Below are 23,992 nucleotides of genomic sequence, written 5' to 3'. Positions count from 1 at the left end.
CGACTTATCCTACAACAGGCCTTTGTACAGTGGAATACTCTAACATTCGATAACACATTGTACGTATTACAGCTCGAATTAGACAATATTTCACGGCAATTACCGGCTCGCTCTCTGCTAACAGGCAGATGCAAATCGGCGACTCATAAAAGCATTTCAAGTGTCCTGTTAGACAGGCACCACAGATCCCCACACTCCACGACAGTGAGTACTCATAAGTACTCATAAGTACTCATTAACTGTATTATTAAATGCATATTTCTTGTACTTTATTGAGGCTGAATAGTTTGAAGGGTCTTACCACAGCCTCCAGCTCACCAGAGATGCAACTATCCCAGCAACTGGCCTGCTACACTGACCTGTGTGAACTAGAGGTAACACTTTTGTTAACTAGAAATGTGATGGCAGGTTTCTGGACTGAATTTCATTAACGGCTTGATTATATCACTAACTTAATCAGCCATAACCCACAGACACCCTCTGTTCTACACAGTTGTACTTCAAGAATGGAAATATATAAAATACGCAGGAGATAAAACACCTCAATTACTGGGAGCGCTTGAGGTTCCTAAACCTGTATTCCCTGGAACGCAGGAGGGAGAGATACATGATTATATACACCTGGAAAATCCTAGAGGGACTAGTACCGAACTTGCACACGAAAATCACTCACTACGAAAGCAAAAGACTTGGCAGACGATGCACCATCCCCCCAATGAAAAGCAGGGGTGTCACTAGCACGTTAAGAGACCATACAATAAGTGTCAGGGGCCCGAGACTGTTCAACTGCCTCCCAGCACACATAAGGGGGATTACCAACAGACCCCTGGCAGTCTTCAAGGTGGCACTGGACAAGCACCTAAAGTCAGTTCCTGATCAGCCGGGCTGTGACTCGTACGTTGGTTTGCGTGCAGCCAGCAGCAACAGCCTGGTTGATCAGGGGCTGATCCACCAGGAGGCCTGGTCACAGACCGGGCCGCGGGGGCGTTGACCCCCGAAACTCTCTCCAGGTAAACTCCAGGTAAACCTCTCGAAATAATAATAATAATAATAATAATAATAATAATAATAATAATAATAATAATAATAATAATAATAATAATAATAATAATAGTAATAACGAATTCTGAAGACAGTATATGATGTTCAAAGAGGACAAGATTCAGATGCTCCGCTATGGAAGAATGGGTGAGATAAAGACCGGAACAGAGAAGACGACAAACTTTGAACTTTCAGTAGAGTGAGAGTTGTATGGGCGAGATATGGGAGTAATGATGTCAGAAAATCTCACACTGTGGGATCACTACACACCCACCCACCCTCTTACACCCCGCCCTCTCTCACACACACCCACTTACCCCTCGCACCCACCCTCTCTCACACCTGAACCTCTCTCACACACCCACCCACCCCTTACACTCCCCTCTCTCACACCTAACCGTCGTGCTCTAACCACCCCTCACAACCTTCTCACTCCAACTCACTCTTTCTGACTCACTTTCTCTTTCTGCTTCTGCTTTATTCACATGCCTTCCTCTGCTTTTGTATTTACTGTGTAGCAGTATCCCTCTATCTCTCTATCTCTTTCTCTGTATTTCTCTTTCTATCCCTATATTTCGCTTTCTCTTTCTCTGTTTCTTTCTCCCTCTTTGTGTATTGACTGGAACAATACATAAATAACCCGCACAGCGACAGTCTCTTCCCTGTGTTCTCCTGGTATATATATTCTGGCTCCCTCTTTTGTGTCAGTAACTTTGTAAATGGTCGAAGTCGGACCGAAACGTCGTCGTAAGCTCCTATCTCCTATGTGCGTGTTATTGGTGCATTATTACACTGTTTCTTAATGGAATACACAACTCATCCCTCGTTTATTCTCTGAGACTTTCTTACCTACGTTTTTTTTTTTAGCAAATTTACGTAATTTGGGTTAAGTTAGGCTTGGTTTAGTTAGGATTAGGTTAGTTTATCCTCTTTCAACACAAATTAACCAATTTTAACATGTCACAACACCAATAAATGAAATGTAAAGATAATTACAAGGTCTGATGTTTGAACAGAAGAACCACCGTGTGCTCTACAAGTCAGATAATCACTGTATGAGACTCATTAAACAGTCATCCGTTTGACTGTCATAATAACTGCAGTATATATACTGTGTTATTCAGGGGATGGGTTGGAATATAAGTTTAGAGTAATGAACAATCGACGTATGTTAAATTTTGCAGGACTATAGAAGCGCACAAGCTGAATCTCAGCTGTACTGCCTCTCACGACGGACTGTAATGACGACACATTCTTATGAAATATTCCTCGGTAAATTACACACGCCAGCTGTGTCGTGAATAGCTAATCAGGCATCGAAGAAATCCGTGTTATACCCACTGAAGCGCTGAATTCATGAAGGCTCATACAGTGCTTTGGAAAGGCTGGGTAATCAAGTATGATACGAGGAAGGAGTGGGTAGCTTCGATCTCACGGATCGAGAGCAATTCATCTGTATTAGGGCACTCCTACCATCCCCATCCATCAAGGGAACTCAGGATTATCATATTCCCAAGTGACGCGTCACGTGGGAACCTTGCAAGTCTTCCTCTAGTGGGTCCGAATCCTGCTGACTGCTCTGCTCTCTCTCTCTCTCTCTCTCTCTCTCTCTCTCTCTCTCTCTCTCTCTCTCTCTCTCTCTCTCTCTCTCCACACACACATACGCTGAGAGAAGATATATGTATATAAATATATATATATATATATATATATATATATATATATATATATATATATATATATATATAGAGAGAGAGAGAGAGAGAGAGAGAGAGAGAGAGAGATAGAAATATAAAACAGTGAACACACGTATAATTTCCTCGTTATTGTGAAAAATGACGAGAATACTTGAGTTTTTACTGTGGTTGTTTTGTCTATTGTGATAACACGTGTTTACTGTGATAATGTTGCGTGTGTGTGTATGTGTGTGTGTGTGCGTGTATGTGTGTGTATGTGTGTGTGTGTGCGTGTATGTGTGTGTGTGTGTGTGTTTGTGTGTTTGTGTGTGTGTGTGTGTGTGTGTGTGTGTGTGTGTGTGTGTGTGTGTGTGTGTGTGTGTGTGTGTATGTGTGTGTATGTGTGTGTATGTGTGTGGATGTGTGTGTGTGTGTGTGTGTGTGTGTGTGTGTGTATGTGTGTGTGTGTGTGTGTGTATGTGTGTGTGTGTGTGTATGTGTGTGTGTGTGTATGTGTGTGTGTGTGTGTATGTGTGTGTGTGTGTGTGTGTGTGTGTGTGTATGTGTGTGTGTGTGTGTGTGTGTGTGTGTGTGTGTGTGTGTGTGTATGTGTGTGTGTGTATGTGTACTCACCTAGTTGTACTCACCTAGTTGAGGTTGCGGGGGTCGAGTCCGAGCTCCTGGCCCCGCCTCTTCACTGATCGCTACTAGGTCACTCTCCCTGAGCCGTGAGCTTTATCGTACCTCTGCTTAAAGCTATGTATGGATCCTGCCTCCACTACATCGCTTCCCAAACTATTCCACTTACTGACTACTCTGTGGCTGAAGAAATACTTCCTAACATCCCTGTGATTCATCTGTGTCTTTAGCTTCCAACTGTGTCCCCTTGTTACTGTGTCCAATCTCTGGAACATCCTGTTTTTGTCCACCTTGTCAATTCCTCTCAGTATTTTGTATGTCGTTATCATGTCCCCCCTATCTCTCCTGTCCTCCAGTGTCGTCAGGTTGATTTCCCTTAACCTCTCCTCGTAGGACATACCTCTTAGCTCTGGGACTAGTCTTGTTGCAAACCTTTGCACTTTCTCTAGTTTCTTTACGTGCTTGGCTAGGTGTGGGTTCCAAACTGGTGCCGCATACTCCAATATGGGCCTAACGTATACGGTGTACAGGGTCCTGAACGATTCCTTATTAAGATGTCGGAATGCTGTTCTGAGGTTTGCTAGGCGCCCATATGCTGCAGCAGTTATTTGGTTGATGTGCGCTTCAGGAGATGTGCCTGGTGTTATACTCACCCCAAGATCTTTTTCCTTGAGTGAGGTTTGTAGTCTCTGACCCCCTAGACTGTACTCCGTCTGCGGCCTTCTTTGCCCTTCCCCAATCTTCATGACTTTGCACTTGGTGGGATTGAACTCCAGGAGCCAATTGCTGGACCAGTTCTGCAGCCTGTCCAGATCCCTTTGTAGTTCTGCCTGGTCTTCGATCGAGTGTATTCTTCTCATCAACTTCACGTCATCTGCAAACAGGGACACCTCAGAGTGTGTGTGTATGTGTGTGTGTGTGTATGTGTGTGTACTCACCTATTTGTACTCACCTATTTGTGGTTGCAGGGGTCGAGTCCTAGCTCCTGGCCCCGCCTCTTCACCGGTTGCTACTAGGCCCTCTCTCTCCCCGCTCCATGAGCTTTATCAAACCTCGTCTTAAAACTGTGTATGGTTCCTGCCTCCACTACGTCATTTTCTAGGCTATTCCACTGCCTTACAACTCTATGACTGAAGAAATACTTCCTACTATCTCTCTGACTCATTTGTGTCTTCAACTTCCAATTGTGGCCTCTTGTTTCTGTGTCCCCTCCCTGGAACATCCTGTCTTTGTCCACCTTGTCTATTCCACGCAGTATTTTATATGTCGTTATCATGTCTCCCCTGACCCTCCTGTCCTCCAGTGTCGTCAGGCCGATTTCCCTTAATCTTTCTTCATAGGACATTCCCCTTAGCTCTGGAACTAACCTTGTCGCAAACCTTTGTACTTTCTCTAGTTTCTTGACGTGCTTTATCAAGTGCGGGTTCCAAACAGGTGCTGCATACTCCAGTATGGGCCTGACATACACGGTGTACTAAGGTATCGGAATGCTGTTCTCAGGTTTGCCAGGCGCCCATATGCTGCAGCAGTTATCTGATTGATGTGTGCTTCCGGAGACATGCTCGGTGTTATACTCACCCCAAGATCTTTCTCCTTGAGTGAGGTTTGCAGTCTTTGGCCACCTAGCCTATACTCTGTCTGTGGTCTTCTGTGCCCTTCCCCTATCTTCATGACTTTGCATTTGGCAGGATTAAATTCGAGAAGCCATTTGCTGGACCAGGTGTCCAGTCTGTCCAGGTCTCTTTGAAGTCCTGCCTGGTCCTCATCAGATTTAATTCTCCTCATTAACTTCACATCATCTGCAAACAGGGACACTTCTGAGTCTAACCCTTCCGTCATGTCGTTCACATATACCAAAAATAGCACTGGTCCTAGGACCGACCCCTGTGGGACCCCGCTCGTCACAGGTGCCCACTGTGATACATCATTACGTACCATGACTCGTTGTTGCCTCCCTGTCAGGTATTCTCTGATCCATTGCAGTGCCCTTCCTGTTATATGCGCTTGATGCTCTAGCTTCTGCACTAATCTCTTGTGAGGAACTGTGTCAAAGGCCTTCTTGCAGTCCAAGAAGATGCAATCAACCCACCCCTCTCTCTCTTGTCTTACTTCTGTTATTTTATCATAAAACTCCAGAAGGTTTGTGACACAGGATTTGCCTTCCGTGAATCCGTGCTGGTTGGCATTTATACTCCTGTTCCGTTCCAGGTGCTCCACCACTCTCCTCCTGATAATCTTCTCCATAATTTTGCATACTATACACGTCAATGACACAGGTCTATAGTTTAGTGCCTCTTTTCTGTCTCCTTTTTTGAAAATGGGAACTACATTTGCCGTCTTCCATACCTCAGGTAGTTGCCCAGTTTCCAGGGATGTGTTGAAGATTGTGGTAAGTGGCACGCACAACATATCTGCTCCCTCTCTAAGGACCCACGGAGAGATGTTGTCCGGTCCCATTGCCTTTGAGGTATCGATGTCCCTTAGCAGTTTCTTCACCTCCTCCTCATCTGTATGTATGTCGTCCAACACTTGTTGGTGTATTCCTTGCTGGTGTCCCCATCTGGTCTGTCCCCCCAGAGTCCTTCCTGTCTCTACTGTAAATACTTCCTTAAATCTCGTGTTGAGCTCCTCACATACCTCTTGATCGTTTCTTGTGAGTTCTCCACCTTCTTTCCTCAGCCTTATCACCTGGTCCTTGACTGTTGTCTTCCTCCTAATGTGGCTATACAGCAGTTTCGGGTCAGATTTGACTTTCGATGCTATGTCGTATTCATACTGTCGCTGGGCCTCCCTCCTTATCTGCGCATACTCGTTTCTGGCTCTTCTACTAATCTCCTTGTTTTCCTGGGTCCTATGCCTCCTGTACCTTTTCCATTCTCTGTTGCACTTAGTTTTTGCCTCCCTACACCTTCGGGTAAACCAAGGACTCGTTTTGGTCTTCCTATTATTTCTGTTTCCCTTGGGAACAAAACTTTCCTCTGCCTCCTTGCACTTTGTTGCCACATATTCCATCATCTCGTTTACTGATTTTCCTACCATTTCTCTGTCCCACTGAACCTCCTGCAGGAAGTTTCTCATACCTGTGTAGTCCCCCCTTTTATAGTTTGGCCTGTCCCCTTCAGTTCCTGTTACCTTCTCCACTTGTAACTCTACTATATAGTCAAAACTCAGAACCACATGATCGCTAGCTCCAAGGGGCCTCTCGTAAGTGATGTCCTCAATGTCTGAACTGCTCAGGGTGAACACAAGATCCAGTCTTGCTGGCTCATCCTCCCCTCTCTCTCTGGTTGTGTCCCTGACATGTTGATGCATGAGGTTTTCAAGTACCACATCCATCATCTTGGCTCTCCATGTTTCGGGACCCCCATGTGGCTCCAGGTTTTCCCAGTCGATCTCCCTGTGGTTGAAATCGCCCATTACCAGTAACTTTGTGTGTATGTGTGTGTGTGTGTGTGTGTGTGTGTGTGTGTGTGTGTGTGTATGTGTGTATGTGTGTGTGTGTGTGCGTGTATGTGTGTGTGTGTGTATGTGTATGTGTGTGTGTATGTGTGTATGTGTGTGTGTGTGTGTGTGTGTGTGTGTGTGTGTGTGTGTGTGTGTGTATGTGTGTGTGTATTTTTGTGTGTGTGTGTGTGTGTGTGTATGTGTGTGTGAGTGTGTGTGTGTGTGTGTGTGTGTGTATGTGTGTGTATGTGTGTGTGTATGTGTGTGTGTGTGTGTATGTGTGTATGTGTGCGTGTATGTGTGTATGTGTGTGTGTATGTGTTTGTGTATGTGTGTGTGTATGTGTGTATGTATGTGTGAACTCACTAAGAGTTAGACCTGGTTGTAGATTCTAACCAGTTGATCTTCAGTCGTGAATGTAAGTTGATCATCATGTTGCTGTTCGTGGTAGTATCTTAAGCCAGTTGAAGGTTCTTATGAGACTTTAATTCATTTACTTTATTTTAATAAGAAAAGTGACTTATTGATTATATAGCCTTTTACTGTGCTCTAAATACAGTAAATCCTCTCAAATAATTATCTATCTATCTCTATCTTTTCAACAGGTTTGACTGGGAATATCTGGGCGACAAGCAGACGGCGGAGGATATTCTGGCCTCTCGGGCGGGTGTCAGTAAAGACTATGTTACTTTGCTGATGGAAATGCTTGACCTGGCTGGTATCAGGGTTAAAAGGATACATGGCTTCGCCAGAACTAGAGAATTCAGGTAAGTGGTGGTTGGCAAGGTCGTGGTGGTGGCTGGTAAGGTCGTGGTGGTGGCTGGTAAGGTCGTGGTGGTGGATGGTAAGGTCGTGGTGGTGGCTGGTAAGGTCGTGGTGGTGGCTGGTAAGGTCGTGGTGGTGGCTGGTAAGGTCGTGGTGGTGGCTGGTAAGGTCGTGGTGGTGGCTGGTAAGGTCGTCGTGGTGGTTGGCAAGGTCATGATGGTGGTGGGGATAGTGGTATTGGTGGTGAGGATGGTAGCTGTTGATGTGGTAAGGGTGAGATGGTTATTAAAGTGTGGTAGTTATGGTGGTGGCAGTGGTAGGTGATAGTGATAGGTGGTGGTGATAGTGGTGTTTGTAATGGTGAGGATAATGGTAACTGGTGGGAAGTGGTTGCCGGTTTTGGTGCTAGTGAGGAAATGGTTGTTGCCACAACAGTATTTACCACTGTGATAATAATAGCCTGTTGTTAGCATCGCAACAAGATGAAACCAGCAAAAAAGTCGAGAATCAGCAGTAAGAAAAAAATACGATGCTCTAAATTTACCTGTATCTAAATAAGATAATAACATTGTGGAGAACTGGTTAGAAAAGTACACTTTCCTACATGAAACAAACGTAAGACAAACGTTTCTTATCTTTTAACAGCACCATGTCCAAGCGCTTTCGTGACTACTCACGAAAGCGCTTGGAATTTCTCTATTTTTTCAGAGTGGTTGTTTTGCATATATACATACATATATATATATATATATATATATATACATATGTATATATATATATATATATATATATATATATATATACATATAAATATATATATATAAATTATATATATAAACATGTATATATATGTCGTGCCGAATATGTAAAACTGGTGAATTAACAAGAACTCATTTAAAATTAAGTCCTTTCTGAAAATTTCTCTTATACGTTTAAAGACATATTTTTTTCATTAATGATAATGTAAAAAATTTTAATTTTGCACCAAAAGAATCTTAGAAAACTTACCTAACCTTATTATAACAAGAACAATTTATTTTAGCCTAACCCAACAAAATATATTTTAAATAGGTTTACAATAATTTAATACTAAACAAACACAATGAAATATATTTTTTTCTTTAGGTTCAGAGTGATTTTGGCGAAATTATTGCATACACAAATTTTCACTTGTCCTATATAGCAAGATGAGCGTTGCTATTTAAGCCAAGATGGCACGTTCTGCCTATTCGGCACGACATATATATATATATATATATATATATATATATATATATATATATATATATATATATATATATATATATATATATATATATATATATATATATATATATATATATATATATATATATATATATATATATATATATATATATATATATATATATATATATATATATATATATATATATATTATGTACACAGGTGTATCTCTGATGCATGCATGTATACGCTAAGAGTTTAAATTAGTCCCTCATTAAGAGACAGGTTTAAAACTTCCATTAATCAACCAAATCTCTTAACTCGTAATTAGACAAATATAATAGATGTGAACTTTGTAAGTTTTCAAAGTTACAATTCTGGTCTTCCATCAAATTATTACCAAGAGTTTCATAAGAGAAAACAACGAACTTGAAATAACTCACACTAACTTCACACCAGTGAAGCTGGTGTGTGTGACCTCCTCACCAGAACTTCACACCAGTGAAGCTGGTGTGTGTGACCTCCTCACCAGAACTTCACACCAGTGAAGCTAGTGTGTGTGACCTCCTCACCAGAACCTCACACCAGTGAAGCTGGGGTGTGTGACCTCCTCACCAGAACTTCACACCAGTGAAGCTGGTGTGTGTGACCTCCTCACCAGAACTTCACGCCAGTGAAGGTGGTGTGTGTGACCTCCTCACCAGAACTTCACACCAGTGAAGCTAGTGTGTGTGACCTCCTCACCAGAACCTCACACCAGTGAAGCTGGGGTGTGTGACCTCCTCACCAGAACTTCACACCAGTGAAGCTGGTGTGTGTGACCTCCTCACCAGAACTTCACGCCAGTGAAGGTGGTGTGTGTGACCTCCTCACCAGAACTTCACACCAGTGAAGCTGGGTTGTGTGACCTCCTCACCAGAACTTCACACCAGTGAAGCTGGGGTGTGTGACCTCCTCACCATAACTTCACACCAGTTTAGCTGGTGTGTGTGACCTCCTCACCAGAACTTAACACCAGTGAAGCTGGTGTGTGTGACCTCATCACCAGAACTTCACACCAGTGAAGCTGGTGTGTGTGACCTCCTCACCAGAACTTCACACCAGTGAAGCTGGGGTGTGTGACCTCCTCACCAGAACTTCACACCAGTGAAGCTGGTGTGTGTGACGTCCTCACCAGAACTTCACACCAGTTTAGCTGGTGTGTGTGACCTCCTCACCAGAACTTCACACAAGTGAAGCTGGGGTGTGTGACCTCCTCACCAGAACTTCACACCAGTGAAGATGGGGTGTGTGACCTCCTCACCAGAACTTCACACCAGTGAAGCTGGTGTGTGTGACCTCCTCACCAGAACTTCACGCCAGTGAAGCTGGGCTGTGTGACCTTCTCACCAGAACTTCACACCAGTGAAGCTGGTGTGTGTGTGTGACCTCCTCACCAGAACTTCACACCAGTTTAGCTGGTGTGTGTGACCTCCTCACCAGAACTTCACACCAGTGAAGTTGGTGTGTGTGACCTCCTCACCAGAACTTCACACCAGTGAAGCTGGTGTGTGTGACCTCCTCACCAGAACTTCACACCAGTGAAGCTGGTGTGTGTGATCTCCTCACCAGAACTTCACACCAGTGAAGCTGGGGTGTGTGACCTCCTCACCAGAACTTCACACCAGTGAAGCTGGTGTGTGTGACCTCCTAACCAGAACTTCACACCAGTGAAGCTGGGGTGTGTGACCTCCTCACCAGAACTTCACACCAGTGAAGCTGGTGTGTGTGACCTCCTCACCAGAACTTCACACCAGTGATGCTGGGGTGTGTGACCTCCTCACCAGAACTTCACACCAGTGAAGCTGGGGTGTGTGACCTCCTCACCAGAACTTCACACCAGTGAAGCTGGTGTGTGTGACCTCCTCACCAGAACTTCACACCAGTGAAGCTGGTGTGTGTGACCTCCTCACGAGAACCTCACACCAGTGAAGCTGGAGTGTGTGACCTCCTCACCAGAACCTCACACCAGTGAAGCTGGTGTGTGTGACCTCCTCACCAGAACTTCACACCAGTGAAGCTGGGGTGTGTGACCTCCTCACCAGAACTTCACACCAGTGAAGCTGGTGTGTGTGACCTCCTCACCAGAACTTCACACCAGTGAAGCTGGGGTGTGTGACCTCCTCTCCAGAACTTCACACCAGTGAAGCTGGTGTGTGTGACCTCCTCACCAGAACTTCACAAAAGTGAAGCTGGGGTGTGTGACCTCCTCACCAGAACTTCACACCAGTGAAGCTGGTGTGTGTGACCTCCTCACCAGAACTTCACACCAGTGAAGCTTGGGTGTGTGACCTCCTCACCAGAACTTCACACCAGTGAAGCTGGGGTGTGTGACCTCCTCACCAGAACTTCACACCAGTGAAGCTGGGGTGTGTGACCTCCTCACCAGAACTTCACACCAGTGAAGCTGGGGTGTGTGACCTCCTCACAACAACTTCACACCAGTGAAGCTGGGGTGTGTGACCTCCTCACCAGAACGTCACACCAGTGAAGATGGGGTGTGTGACCTCACCAGAACTTCACACGAGTGAAGCTGGGGTGTGTGACATCCTCACCAGAACTTTACACAAGTGAAGCTGGGGTGTGTGACCTCATCACCACAACTTCACACGATTGAAGCTGGGGTGTGTGACCTCCTCACCAGAACTTCACACCAGTGAAGCTGAGGTGTGTGACCTCCTCACCAGAACTTCACACCAGTGACGCTGGGGTGTGTGACCTCCTCACCAGAACTTCACACCAGTGAAGCTGGTGTGTGTGACCTCCTCACCAGAACTTCACACCAGTGAAGCTGGAGTGTGTGACCTCCTCACCAGAACTTCACACCAGTGAAGCTGGGGTGTGTGACCTCCTCACCAGAACTTCACACCAGTGAAGCTGGGGTGTGTGACCTCCTCACCAGAACTTCACACCAGTAAAGCTGGTGTGTGTGACCTCCTTACCAGAACTTCACACCAGTGAAGCTGGAGTGTGTGACCTCCTCACCAGAACTTCACACCAGTGAAGCTGGGGTGTGTGACCTCCTCACCAGAACTTCACACCAGTGAAGCTGGTTTGTGTGACCTCCTCACCAGAACTTCACACCAGTGAAGCTGGGGTGTGTGACCTCCTCACCAGAACTTCACACCAGTGAAGCTGGGGTGTGTGACCTCCTCACCAGAACTTCACACCAGTGAAGCTGGGGTGTGTGACCTCCTCACCAGAACTTCACACCAGTGAAGCTGGGGTGTGCGACCTCCTCACCAAAACTTCACACCAGTGAAGCTGGGGTGTGTGACCTCCTCACCAGAACTTCACACCAGTGAAGCTGGGGTGAGTGACCTCCTCACCAGAACTTCACACCAGTGAAGCTGGGGTGTGTGACCTCCTCACCAGAACGTCACACCAGTGAAGCTGTGGTGTGTGACCTCACCAGAACTTCACACGAGTGAAGCTGGGGTGTGTGACCTCCTCACCAGAACTTCACACCAGTGAAGCTGGGGTGTGTGACCTCCTCACCACAACTTCACACCAGTGAAGCTGGGGTGTGTGACCTCCTCACCAGAACTTCACACCAGTGAAGCTGAGGTGTGTGACCTCCTCACCAGAACTTCACACCAGTGAAGCTGGTGTGTGTGACCTCCTCACCAGAACTTCACACCAGTGAAGCTGGTGTGTGTGACCTCCTCACCAGAACTTCACACCAGTGAAGCTGGTGTGTGTGACCTCCTCACCAGAACTTCACACCAGTGAAGCTGGTGTGTGTGACCTCCTCACCAGAACTTAACACCAGTGAAGCTGGTGTGTGTGACCTCATCACCAGAACTTCACACCAGTGAAGCTGGTGTGTGTGACCTCCTCACCAGAACTTCACACCAGTGAAGCTGGTGTGTGTGACCTCCGCACCAGAACTTCACACCAGTGAAGCTAGTGTGTGTGACCTCCTCAACAGAACTTCACACCAGTGAAGCTGGGGTGTGTGACCTCCTCACCAGAACTTCACACCAGTGAAGCTGGGGTGAGTGACCTCCTCACCAGAACTTCACACCAGTAAAGCTGGTGTGTGTGACCTCCTCACCAGAACTTCACACCAGTGAAGCTAGCGTGTGTGACCTCCTCACCAGAACTTCATACCAGTGAAGCTGGGGTGTGTGACCTCCTCACCAGAACTTCACACCAGTGAAGCTGGTGTGTGTGACCTCCTCACCAGAACTTCACACCAGTGAAGCTGGTGTGTGTGACCTCCTCACCAGAACTTCACACCAGTGAAACTGATGTGTGTGACCTCCTCACCAGAACTTCACACCAGTGAAGCTGGTGTGTGTGACCTCCTCACCAGAACTTCACACCAGTGAAACTGATGTGTGTGACCTCCTTACCAGAACTTCACACCAGTGAAGCTGGGGTGTGTGACCTCCTCACCAGAACTTCACACCAGTGAAGCTGGGGTGTGTGACCTCCTCACCACAACTTCACACCAGTGAAGCTGGGGTGTGTGACCTCCTCACCAGAACTTCACTCCAGTGAAGCTGAGGTGTGTGACCTCCTCACCAGAACTTCACACCAGTGAAGCTGGTGTGTGTGACCTCCTCACCAGAACTTCACACCAGTGAAGCTGGTGTGTGTGACCTCCTCACCAGAACTTCACACCAGTGAAGCTGGTGTGTGTGACCTCCTCACCAGAACTTCACACCAGTGAAGCTGGTGTGTGTGACCTCCTCACCAGAACTTAACACCAGTGAAGCTGGTGTGTGTGACCTCATCACCAGAACTTCACACCAGTGAAGCTGGTGTGTGTGACCTCCTCACCAGAACTTCACACCAGTGAAGCTGGTGTGTGTGACCTCCGCACCAGAACTTCACACCAGTGAAGCTAGTGTGTGTGACCTCCTCACCAGAACTTCACACCAGTGAAGCTGGGGTGTGTGACCTCCTCACCAGAACTTCACACCAGTGAAGCTGGGGTGTGTGACCTCCTCACCAGAACTTCACACCAGTAAAGCTGGTGTGTGTGACCTCCTCACCAGAACTTCACACCAGTGAAGCTAGCGTGTGTGACCTCCTCACCAGAACTTCATACCAGTGAAGCTGGGGTGTGTGACCTCCTCACCAGAACTTCACACCAGTGAAGCTGGTGTGTGTGACCTCCTCACCAGAACTTCACACCAGTGAAGCTGGTGTGTGTGACCTCCTCACCAGAACTTCACACCAGTGAAACTGATGTGTCTGACCTCCTCACCAGAACTTCACACCAGTGAAGCTGGTGTGTGTGACCTCCTCACCAGAACTTCACACCAGTGAAACTGATGTATGTGACCTCCTTACCAGAACTTCACACCAGTGAAGCTGGGGTGTGTGATCTCCTCACAAGAACTTCACACCAGTGAAGCTGGTGTGTGTGACCTCCTCCCCAGAAGTTCACACCAGTGAAGCTGGTGTGTGTGACCTCCTCACCAGAACTTCACACCAGTGAAGCTGGGGTGTGTGATCTCCTCACCAGAACTTCACACCAGTGAAGCTGGTGTGTGTGACCTCCTCCCCAGAAGTTCACACCAGTGAAGCTGGTGTGTTTGACCTCCTCACCAGAACTTCACACCAGTGAAGCTAGTGTGTGTGACCTCCTCACCAGAACTTCACACCAGTGAAGCTGGGGTGTGTGACCTCCTCTCCAGAACTTCGCACCAGTGAAGCTGGAGTGTGTGACCTCCTCACCAGAACTTCAAACCAGTGAAGCTGGGGTGTGTGACCTCCTCTCCAGAACTTCACACCAGTGAAGCTGGAGTGTGTGACCTCCTCACCAGAAATTCAAACCAGTGAAGCTGGGGTGTGTGACCTACTCACCAGAACTTCACACCAGTGAAGCTGGGGGGTGTGACCTCCTCACCAGAACTTCACACCAGTGAAGCTGGAGTGTGTGACCTCCTCACCAGAACTTCAAACCAGTGAAGCTGGGGTGTGTGACCTACTCACCAGAACTTCACACCAGTGAAGCTGGGGTGTGTGACCTCCTCACCAGAACTTCACACCAGTGAAGCTGAGGTGTGTGACCTCCTCACCAGAACTTCACACCAGTGAAGCTGGGGTGTGTGACCTCCTCACCAGAACTTCACACCAGTGAAGCTGGTGTGTGTGACCTCCTCACCAGAACTTCACACCAGTGAAGCTGGTGTGTGTGACCTCCTCACCAGAACTTCACACCAGTGAAGCTGGTGTGTGTGACCTCCTCACCAGAACTTCACACCAGTGAAGCTGGGGTGTGTGACCTCCTCACCAGAACTTCACACCAGTGAAGCTGGGGTGTGTGACCTCCTCACCAGAACTTCACACCAGTGAAGCTGGTGTGTGTGACCTCCTCACCAGAACTTCACACCAGTGAAGCTGGAGTGTGTGTCCTCCTCACCAGAACTTCACACCAGTGAAGCTGGGGTGTGTGACCTCTTCACAAGAACTTCACACCAGTGAAGCTGGTGTGTGTGACCACCTTACCCGAACTTCAATCCAGTGAAGATCGAGTGTGTGACCTCCTCACCAGAACTTCACACCAGTGAAGCTGGGGTGTGTGACCTCCTCACCAGAACTTCACACCAGTGAAGCTGATGTGTGTGACCTCCTCACCAGAACTTCACACCAGTGAAGCTGATGTGTGTGACCTCCTCACCAGAACTTCACACCAGTGAAGCTGGTGTGTGTGACCTCCTCACCAGAACTTCACACCAGTGAAGCTGGGGTGTGTGACCTCCTCACCAGAACTTCACACCAGTGAAGCTGGGGTGTGTGACCTCCTCACCAGAACTTCACACCAGTGAAGCTGATGTGTGTGACCTCCTCACCAGAACTTCACACCAGTGAAGCTGGTGCGTGTGACCTCCTCACCAGAACTTCACACCAGTGAAGCTGGGGTGTGTGACCTCCTCACCAGAACTTCACACCAGTGAAGCTGGGGTGTGTGACCTCCTCTCCAGAACTTCACACCAGTGAAGCTGGGGTGTGTGACCTCCTCACCAGAACTTCAAACCAGTGAAGCTGGGGTGTGTGACCTTGCCAGAACTTCACACCAGTGAAGCTGGTGTGTGTGACCTCCTCGCCAGAACTTCACAGCAGTGAAGCTGGTGTGTGTGACCTCCTCTCCAGAATTTCACACCAGTGAAGCTGGGGTGTGTGACCTCCTCACCAGAACTTCACACCAGTGAAGCTGGGGTTTGTGACCTCCTCACCATAACTTCACACCAGTTTAGCTGGTGTGTGTGACCTCCTCATCAGAACTTAACACCAGTGAAGCTGGTGTGTGTGACCTCATCACAGGAACTTCACACCAGTGAAGCTGGTGTGTGTGACCTCCTCACCAGAACTTCACACAAGTGTAACTGGTGTGTGTGACCTCCTCACCAGAACTTCACACCCGTGAAGCTGGTGTGTGTGACCTCCTCACCAGAGCTTCACACCAGTGAAGCTGGGGTGTGTGACCTCCTCACCAGAACTTCACACCAGTGAAGCTGGTGTGTGTGACCTCCTCCCCAGAACTTCACACCAGTGAAGCTGGGGTGTGTGACCTCCTCACCAGAACTTCACACCAGTGAAGCTGGTGTGTGTGACCTCCTCTCCAGAACTTCACACCAGTGAAGCTGGGGTGTGTGATCTCCTCTCCAGAACTTCACACCAGTGAAGCTGGTGTGTGTGACCTCCTCTCCAGAACTTCACACCAGTGAAGCTGGTGTGTGTGACCTCCTCTCCAGAACTTCACACCAGTGAAGCTGGTGTGTGTGACCTCCTCACCAGAACCTCACACCAGTGAAGCTGGGGTGTGTGACCTCCTCACCAGAACTTCACACCAGTGAAGCTGGTGTGTGTGACCTCCTCACCAGAACCTCACACCAGTGAAGCTGGTGTGTGTGACCTCCTCACCAGAACTTCACACCAGTGAAGCTGGTGTGTGTGACCTCCTCACCAGAACTTCACACCAGTGAAGCTGGTGTGTGTGACCTCCTCACCAGAACCTCACACCAGTGAAGCTGGGGTGTGTGACCTCCTCACCAGAACTTCACACCAGTGAAGCTGGGTGTGTGACCTCCTCCCCAGAACGTCACACCAGTGCAGCTGGTGTGTGTGACCTCCTCACCAGAACCTCACACCAGTGAAGCTGGTGTGTGTGACCTCCTCACCAGAACTTCACACCAGTGAAGCTGGTGTGTGTGACCTCCTCACCAGAACTTCACACCAGTGAAGCTGGTGTGTGTGACCTCCTCACCAGAACTTCACACCAGTGAAGCTGGGGTGTGTGACCTCCTCACCAGAACTTCACACCAGTGAAGCTGGTGTGTGTGACCTCCTCACCAGAACTTCACACCAGTGAAGCTGGTGTGTGTGACCTCCTCACGAGAACCTCACACCAGTGAAGCTGGTGTGTGTGACCTCCTCACCAGAACCTCACACCAGTGAAGCTGGTGTGTGTGACCTCCTCACCAGAACTTCACACCAGTGAAGCTGGTGTGTGTGACCTCCTCACCAGAACTTCACACCAGTGAAGCTGGTGTGTGTGACCTCCTCACCAGAACTTCACACCAGTGAAGCTGGGGTGTGTGACCTCCTCACCAGAACTTCACACCAGTGAAGCTGGTGTGTGTGACCTCCTCACCAGAACTTCACACCAGTGAAGCTGGTGTGTGTGACCTCCTCACCAGAACTTCACACCAGTGAAGCTGGGGTGTGTGACCTCCTCACCAGAACTTCACACCAGTGAAGCTGGTGTGTGTGACCTCCTCACCAGAACTTCACACCAGTGAAGCTGGTGTGTGTGACCTCCTCACCAGAACTTCACACCAGTGAAGCTGGGGTGTGTGACCTCCTCACCAGAACTTCACACCAGTGAAGCTGGGGTGTGTGACCTCCTCACCAGAACTTCACACCAGTGAAGCTGGGGTGTGTGACCTCCTCACCAGAACTTCACACCAGTGAAGACCTCCTCACCAGAACTTCACACTGAAGCTGGGGTGTGTGACCTCCTCACCAGAACTTCACACCAGTGAAGCTGGGGTGTGTGACCTCCTCACCAGAACTTCACACCAGTGAAGCTGGTGTGTGTGACCTCCTCACCAGAACTTCACACCAGTGAAGCTGGGGTGTGTGACCTCCTCACCAGAACTTCACACCAGTGAAGCTGGGGTGTGTGACCTCCTCACCAGAACTTCACACCAGTGAAGCTGGGGTGTGTGACCTCCTCACCAGAACTTCACACCAGTGAAGCTGGGGTGTGTGACCTCCTCACCAGAACTTCACACCAGTGAAGCTGGTGTGTGTGACCTCCTCACCAGAACTTCACACCAGTGAAGCTGGGGTGTGTGACCTCCTCACCAGAACTTCACACCAGTGAAGCTGGTGTGTGTGACCTCCTCACCAGAACTTCACACCAGTGAAGCTGGTGTGTGTGACCTCCTCACCAGAACTTCACACCAGTGAAGCTGGTGTGTGTGACCTCCTCACCAGAACTTCACACCAGTGAAGCTGGTGTGTGTGACCTCCTCACCAGAACTTCACACCAGTGAAGCTGGGGTGTGTGACCTCCTCACCAGAACTTCACACCAGTGAAGCTGGTGTGTGTGACCTCCTCACCAGAACTTCACACCAGTGAAGCTGGTGTGTGTGACCTCCTCACCAGAACTTCACACCAGTGAAGCTGGGGTGTGTGACCTCCTCACCAGAACTTCACACCAGTGAAGCTGGTGTGTGTGACCTCCTCACCAGAACTTCACACCAGTGAAGCTGGTGTGTGTGACCTCCTCACCAGAACTTCACACCAGTGAAGCTGGGGTGTGTGACCTCCTCACCAGAACTTCACACCAGTGAAGCTGGTGTGTGTGACCTCCTCACCAGAACTTCACACCAGTGAAGCTGGTGTGTGTGACCTCCTCACCAGAACTTCACACCAGTGAAGCTGGTGTGTGTGACCTCCTCACCAGAACTTCACACCAGTGAAGCTGGTGTGTGTGACCTCCTCACCAGAACTTCACACCAGTGAAGCTGGTGTGTGTGACCTCCTCACCAGAACTTCACACCAGTGAAGCTGGTGTGTGTGACCTCCTCACCAGAACTTCACACCAGTGAAGCTGGTGTGTGTGACCTCCTCACCAGAACTTCACACCAGTGAAGCTGGTGTGTGTGACCTCCTCACCAGAACTTCACACCAGTGAAGCTGGTGTGTGTGACCTCCTCACCAGAACTTCACACCAGTGAAGCTGGTGTGTGTGACCTCCTCACCAGAACTTCACACCAGTGAAGCTGGTGTGTGTGACCTCCTCACCAGAACTTCACACCAGTGAAGCTGGTGTGTGTGACCTCCTCACCAGAACTTCACACCAGTGAAGCTGGGTGTGTGACCTCCTCTCCAGAACTTCACACCAGTGAAGCTGGTGTGTGTGACCTCCTCACCAGAACTTCACACCAGTGAAGCTGGTGTGTGTGACCTCCTCACCAGAACTTCACACCAGTGAAGAACTTCACACCAGTGAAGCTGTGTGTGACCTCCTCACCAGAACTTCACACCAGTGAAGCTGGGGTGTGTGACCTCCTCACCAGAACTTCACACCAGTGAAGATGGTGTGTGTGACCTCCTCACCAGAACTTCACACCAGTGAAGCTGGTGTGTGTGACCTCCTCACCAGAACTTCACACCAGTGAAGCTGGGGTGTGTGACCTCCTCACCAGAACTTCACACCAGTGAAGCTGGTGTGTGTGACCTCCTCACCAGAACTTCACACCAGTGAAGCTGGGGTGTGTGACCTCCTCACCAGAACTTCACACCAGTGAAGCTGGTGTGTGTGACCTCCTCACCAGAACTTCACACCAGTGAAGCTGGGGTGTGTGACCTCCTCACCAGAACTTCACACCAGTGAAGCTGGAGTGTGTGACCTCCTCACCAGAACTTCACACCAGTGAAGCTGGGGTGTGTGACCTCCTCACCAGAACTTCACACCAGTGAAGCTGGAGTGTGTGACCTCCTCACCAGAACTTCACACCAGTGAAGCTGGGGTGTGTGACCTCCTCACCAGAACTTCACACCAGTGAAGCTGGTGTGTGTGACCTCCTCACCAGAACTTCACACCAGTGAAGCTGGTGTGTGTGACCTCCGCACCAGAACTTCACACCAGTGAAGCTAGTGTGTGTGACCTCCTCACCAGAACTTCACACCAGTGAAGCTGGGGTGTGTGACCTCCTCACCAGAACTTCACACCAGTGAAGCTGGGGTGTGTGACCTCCTCACCAGAACTTCACACCAGTGAAGCTGGTGTGTGTGACCTCCTCACCAGAACTTCACACCAGTGAAGCTAGCGTGTGTGACCTCCTCACCAGTACTTCGTACCAGTGAAGCTGGGGTGTGTGACCTCCTCACCAGAACTTCACACCAGTGAAGCTGGTGTGTGTGACCTCCTCACCAGAACTTCACACCAGTGAAGCTGGTGTGTGTGACCTCCTCACCAGAACTTCACACCAGTGAAACTGATGTGTGTGACCTCCTCACCAGAACTTCACACCAGTGAAGCTGGTGTGTGTGACCTCCTCACCAGAACTTCACACCAGTGAAACTGATGTGTGTGACCTCCTTACCAGAACTTCACACCAGTGAAGCTGGGGTGTGTGATCTCCTCACCAGAACTTCACACCAGTGAAGCTGGTGTGTGTGACCTCCTCCCCAGAAGTTCACACCAGTGAAGCTGGTGTGTGTGACCTCCTCACCAGAACTTCACACCAGTGAAGCTGGGGTGTGTGATCTCCTCACCAGAACTTCACACCAGTGAAGCTGGTGTGTGTGACCTCCTCCCCAGAAGTTCACACCAGTGAAGCTGGTGTGTTTGACCTCCTCACCAGAACTTCACACCAGTGAAGCTAGTGTGTGTGACCTCCTCACCAGAACTTCACACCAGTGAAGCTGGGGTGTGTGACCTCCTCTCCAGAACTTCGCACCAGTGAAGCTGGAGTGTGTGACCTCCTCACCAGAACTTCAAACCAGTGAAGCTGGGGTGTGTGACCTCCTCTCCAGAACTTCACACCAGTGAAGCTGAGTGTGTGACCTCCTCACCAGAAATTCAAACCAGTGAAGCTGGGGTGTGTGACCTCCTCACCAGAACTTCACACAAGTGAAGCTGGGGTGTGTGACCTCCTCACCAGAACTTCACACCAGTGAAGCTGGGGTGTGTGACCTCCTCACCAGAACTTCACACCAGTGAAGCTGGTGTGTGTGACCTCCTCACCAGAACTTCACGCCAGTGAAGCTGGGGTGTGTGACCTTCTCACCAGAACTTCACACCAGTGAAGCTGGTGTGTGTGTGTGACCTCCTCACCAGAACTTCACACCAGTTTAGCTGGTGTGTGTGACCTCCTCACCAGAACTTCACACCAGTGAAGCTGGTGTGTGTGACCTCCTCACCAGAACTTCACACAAGTGAAGCTGGTGTGTGTGACCTCCTCACCAGAACTTCACACCAGTGAAGCTGGTGTGTGTGATCTCCTCACCAGAACTTCACACCAGTGAAGCTGGGGTGTGTGACCTCCTCACCAGAACTTCACACCAGTGAAGCTGGTGTGTGTGACCTCCTAACCAGAACTTTACACCAGTGAAGCTGGGGTGTGTGACCTCCTCACCAGAACTTCACACCAGTGAAGCTGGTGTGTGTGACCTCCTCACCAGAACTTCACACCAGTGAAGCTGGGGTGTGTGACCTCCTCACCAGAACTTCACACCAGTGAAGCTGGGGTGTGTGACCTCCTCACCAGAACTTCACACCAGTGAAGCTGGTGTGTGTGACCTCCTCACCAGAACTTCACACCAGTGAAGCTGGTGTGTGTGACCTCCTCACGAGAACCTCACACCAGTGAAGCTGGTGTGTGTGACCTCCTCACCAGAACCTCACACCAGTGAAGCTGGTGTGTGTGACCTCCTCACCAGAACTTCACACCAGTGAAGCTGGGGTGTGTGACCTCCTCACCAGAACTTCACACCAGTGAAGCTGGTGTGTGTGACCTCCTCACCAGAACTTCACACCAGTGAAGCTGGGGTGTGTGACCTCCTCTCCAGAACTTCACACCAGTGAAGCTGGTGTGTGTGACCTCCTCACCAGAACTTCACAAAAGTGAAGCTGGGGTGTGTGACCTCCTCACCAGAACTTCACACCAGTGAAGCTGGTGTGTGTGACCTCCTCACCAGAACTTCACACCAGTGAAGCTTGGGTGTGTGACCTCCTCACCAGAACTTCACACCAGTGAAGCTGGGTTGTGTGACCTCCTCACCAGAACTTCACACCAGTGAAGCTGGGGTGTGTGACCTCCTCACCAGAACTTCACACCAGTGAAGCTGGGGTGTGTGACCTCCTCACAACAACTTCACACCAGTGAAGCTGGGGTGTGTGACCTCCTCACTAGAACGTCACACCAGTGAAGATGGGGTGTGTGACCTCACCAGAACTTCACACGAGTGAAGCTGGGGTGTGTGACATCCTCACCAGAACTTTACACAAGTGAAGCTGGGGTGTGTGACCTCATCACCACAACTTCACACGATTGAAGCTGGGGTGTGTGACCTCCTCACCAGAACTTCACACCAGTGAAGCTGAGGTGTGTGACCTCCTCACCAGAACTTCACACCAGTGACGCTGGGGTGTGTGACCTCCTCACCAGAACTTCACACCAGTGAAGCTGGTGTGTGTGACCTCCTCACCAGAACTTCACACCAGTGAAGCTGGAGTGTGTGACCTCCTCACCAGAACTTCACACCAGTGAAGCTGGGGTGTGTGACCTCCTCACCAGAACTTCACACCAGTGAAGCTGGGGTGTGTGACCTCCTCACCAGAACTTCACACCAGTGAAGCTGGGGTGTGTGACCTCCTCACCAGAACTTCACACCAGTAAAGCTGGTGTGTGTGACCTCCTTACCAGAACTTCACACCAGTGAAGCTGGAGTGTGTGACCTCCTCACCAGAACTTCACACCAGTGAAGCTGGGGTGTGTGACCTCCTCACCAGAACTTCACACCAGTGAAGCTGGTTTGTGTGACCTCCTCACCAGAACTTCACACCAGTGAAGCTGGGGTGTGTGACCTCCTCACCAGAACTTCACACCAGTGAAGCTGGGGTGTGCGACCTCCTCACCAAAACTTCACACCAGTGAAGCTGGGGTGTGTGACCTCCTCACCAGAACTTCACACCAGTGAAGCTGGGGTGAGTGACCTCCTCACCAGAACTTCACACCAGTGAAGCTGGGGTGTGTGACCTCCTCACCAGAACGTCACACCAGTGAAGCTGTGGTGTGTGACCTCACCAGAACTTCACACGAGTGAAGCTGGGGTGTGTGACCTCCTCACCAGAACTTCACACCAGTGAAGCTGGGGTGTGTGACCTCACCAGAACTTCACACGAGTGAAGCTGGGGTGTGTGACCTCCTCACCAGAACTTCACACCAGTGAAGCTGGGGTGTGTGACCTCCTCACCACAACTTCACACCAGTGAAGCTGGGGTGTGTGACCTCCTCACCAGAACTTCACACCAGTGAAGCTGAGGTGTGTGACCTCCTCACCAGAACTTCACACCAGTGAAGCTGGTGTGTGTGACCTCCTCACCAGAACTTCACACCAGTGAAGCTGGTGTGTGTGACCTCCTCACCAGAACTTCACACCAGTGAAGCTGGTGTGTGTGACCTCCTCACCAGAACTTCACACCAGTGAAGCTGGTGTGTGTGACCTCCTCACCAGAACTTAACACCAGTGAAGCTGGTGTGTGTGACCTCATCACCAGAACTTCACACCAGTGAAGCTGGTGTGTGTGACCTCCTCACCAGAACTTCACACCAGTGAAGCTGGTGTGTGTGACCTCCGCACCAGAACTTCACACCAGTGAAGCTAGTGTGTGTGACCTCCTCACCAGAACTTCACACCAGTGAAGCTGGGGTGTGTGACCTCCTCACCAGAACTTCACACCAGTGAAGCTGGGGTGTGTGACCTCCTCACCAGAACTTCACACCAGTAAAGCTGGTGTGTGTGACCTCCTCACCAGAACTTCACACCAGTGAAGCTAGCGTGTGTGACCTCCTCACCAGAACTTCATAGCAGTGAAGCTGGGGTGTGTGACCTCCTCACCAGAACTTCACACCAGTGAAGCTGGTGTGTGTGACCTCCTCACCAGAACTTCACACCAGTGAAGCTGGTGTGTGTGACCTCCTCA

General features: G+C 49.5%; 1 protein-coding gene across 1 annotated transcript in view; it reads left to right on the top strand.

The window, feature by feature from the left end:
- LOC128694073 (hillarin-like) overlaps positions 1 to 23,992 on the top strand; it is a 306,029-nt gene that overhangs the window by 177,858 nt on the left and 104,179 nt on the right. The window contains exon 8 of the mRNA XM_070093483.1: positions 7,406 to 7,567. Within this exon, the coding sequence (XP_069949584.1) occupies positions 7,406 to 7,567 (162 nt within the window). The remainder of the gene's footprint in view (positions 1 to 7,405; positions 7,568 to 23,992) is intronic.

The sequence above is a fragment of the Cherax quadricarinatus genome, chromosome 43 (genome assembly GCF_038502225.1).
Source record: "Cherax quadricarinatus isolate ZL_2023a chromosome 43, ASM3850222v1, whole genome shotgun sequence".
Taxonomy (NCBI): domain Eukaryota; kingdom Metazoa; phylum Arthropoda; class Malacostraca; order Decapoda; family Parastacidae; genus Cherax; species Cherax quadricarinatus.
The sequence above is the reverse complement of the archived record's forward strand: the minus strand, read 5'-3'. Positions and strand labels throughout refer to the sequence as shown.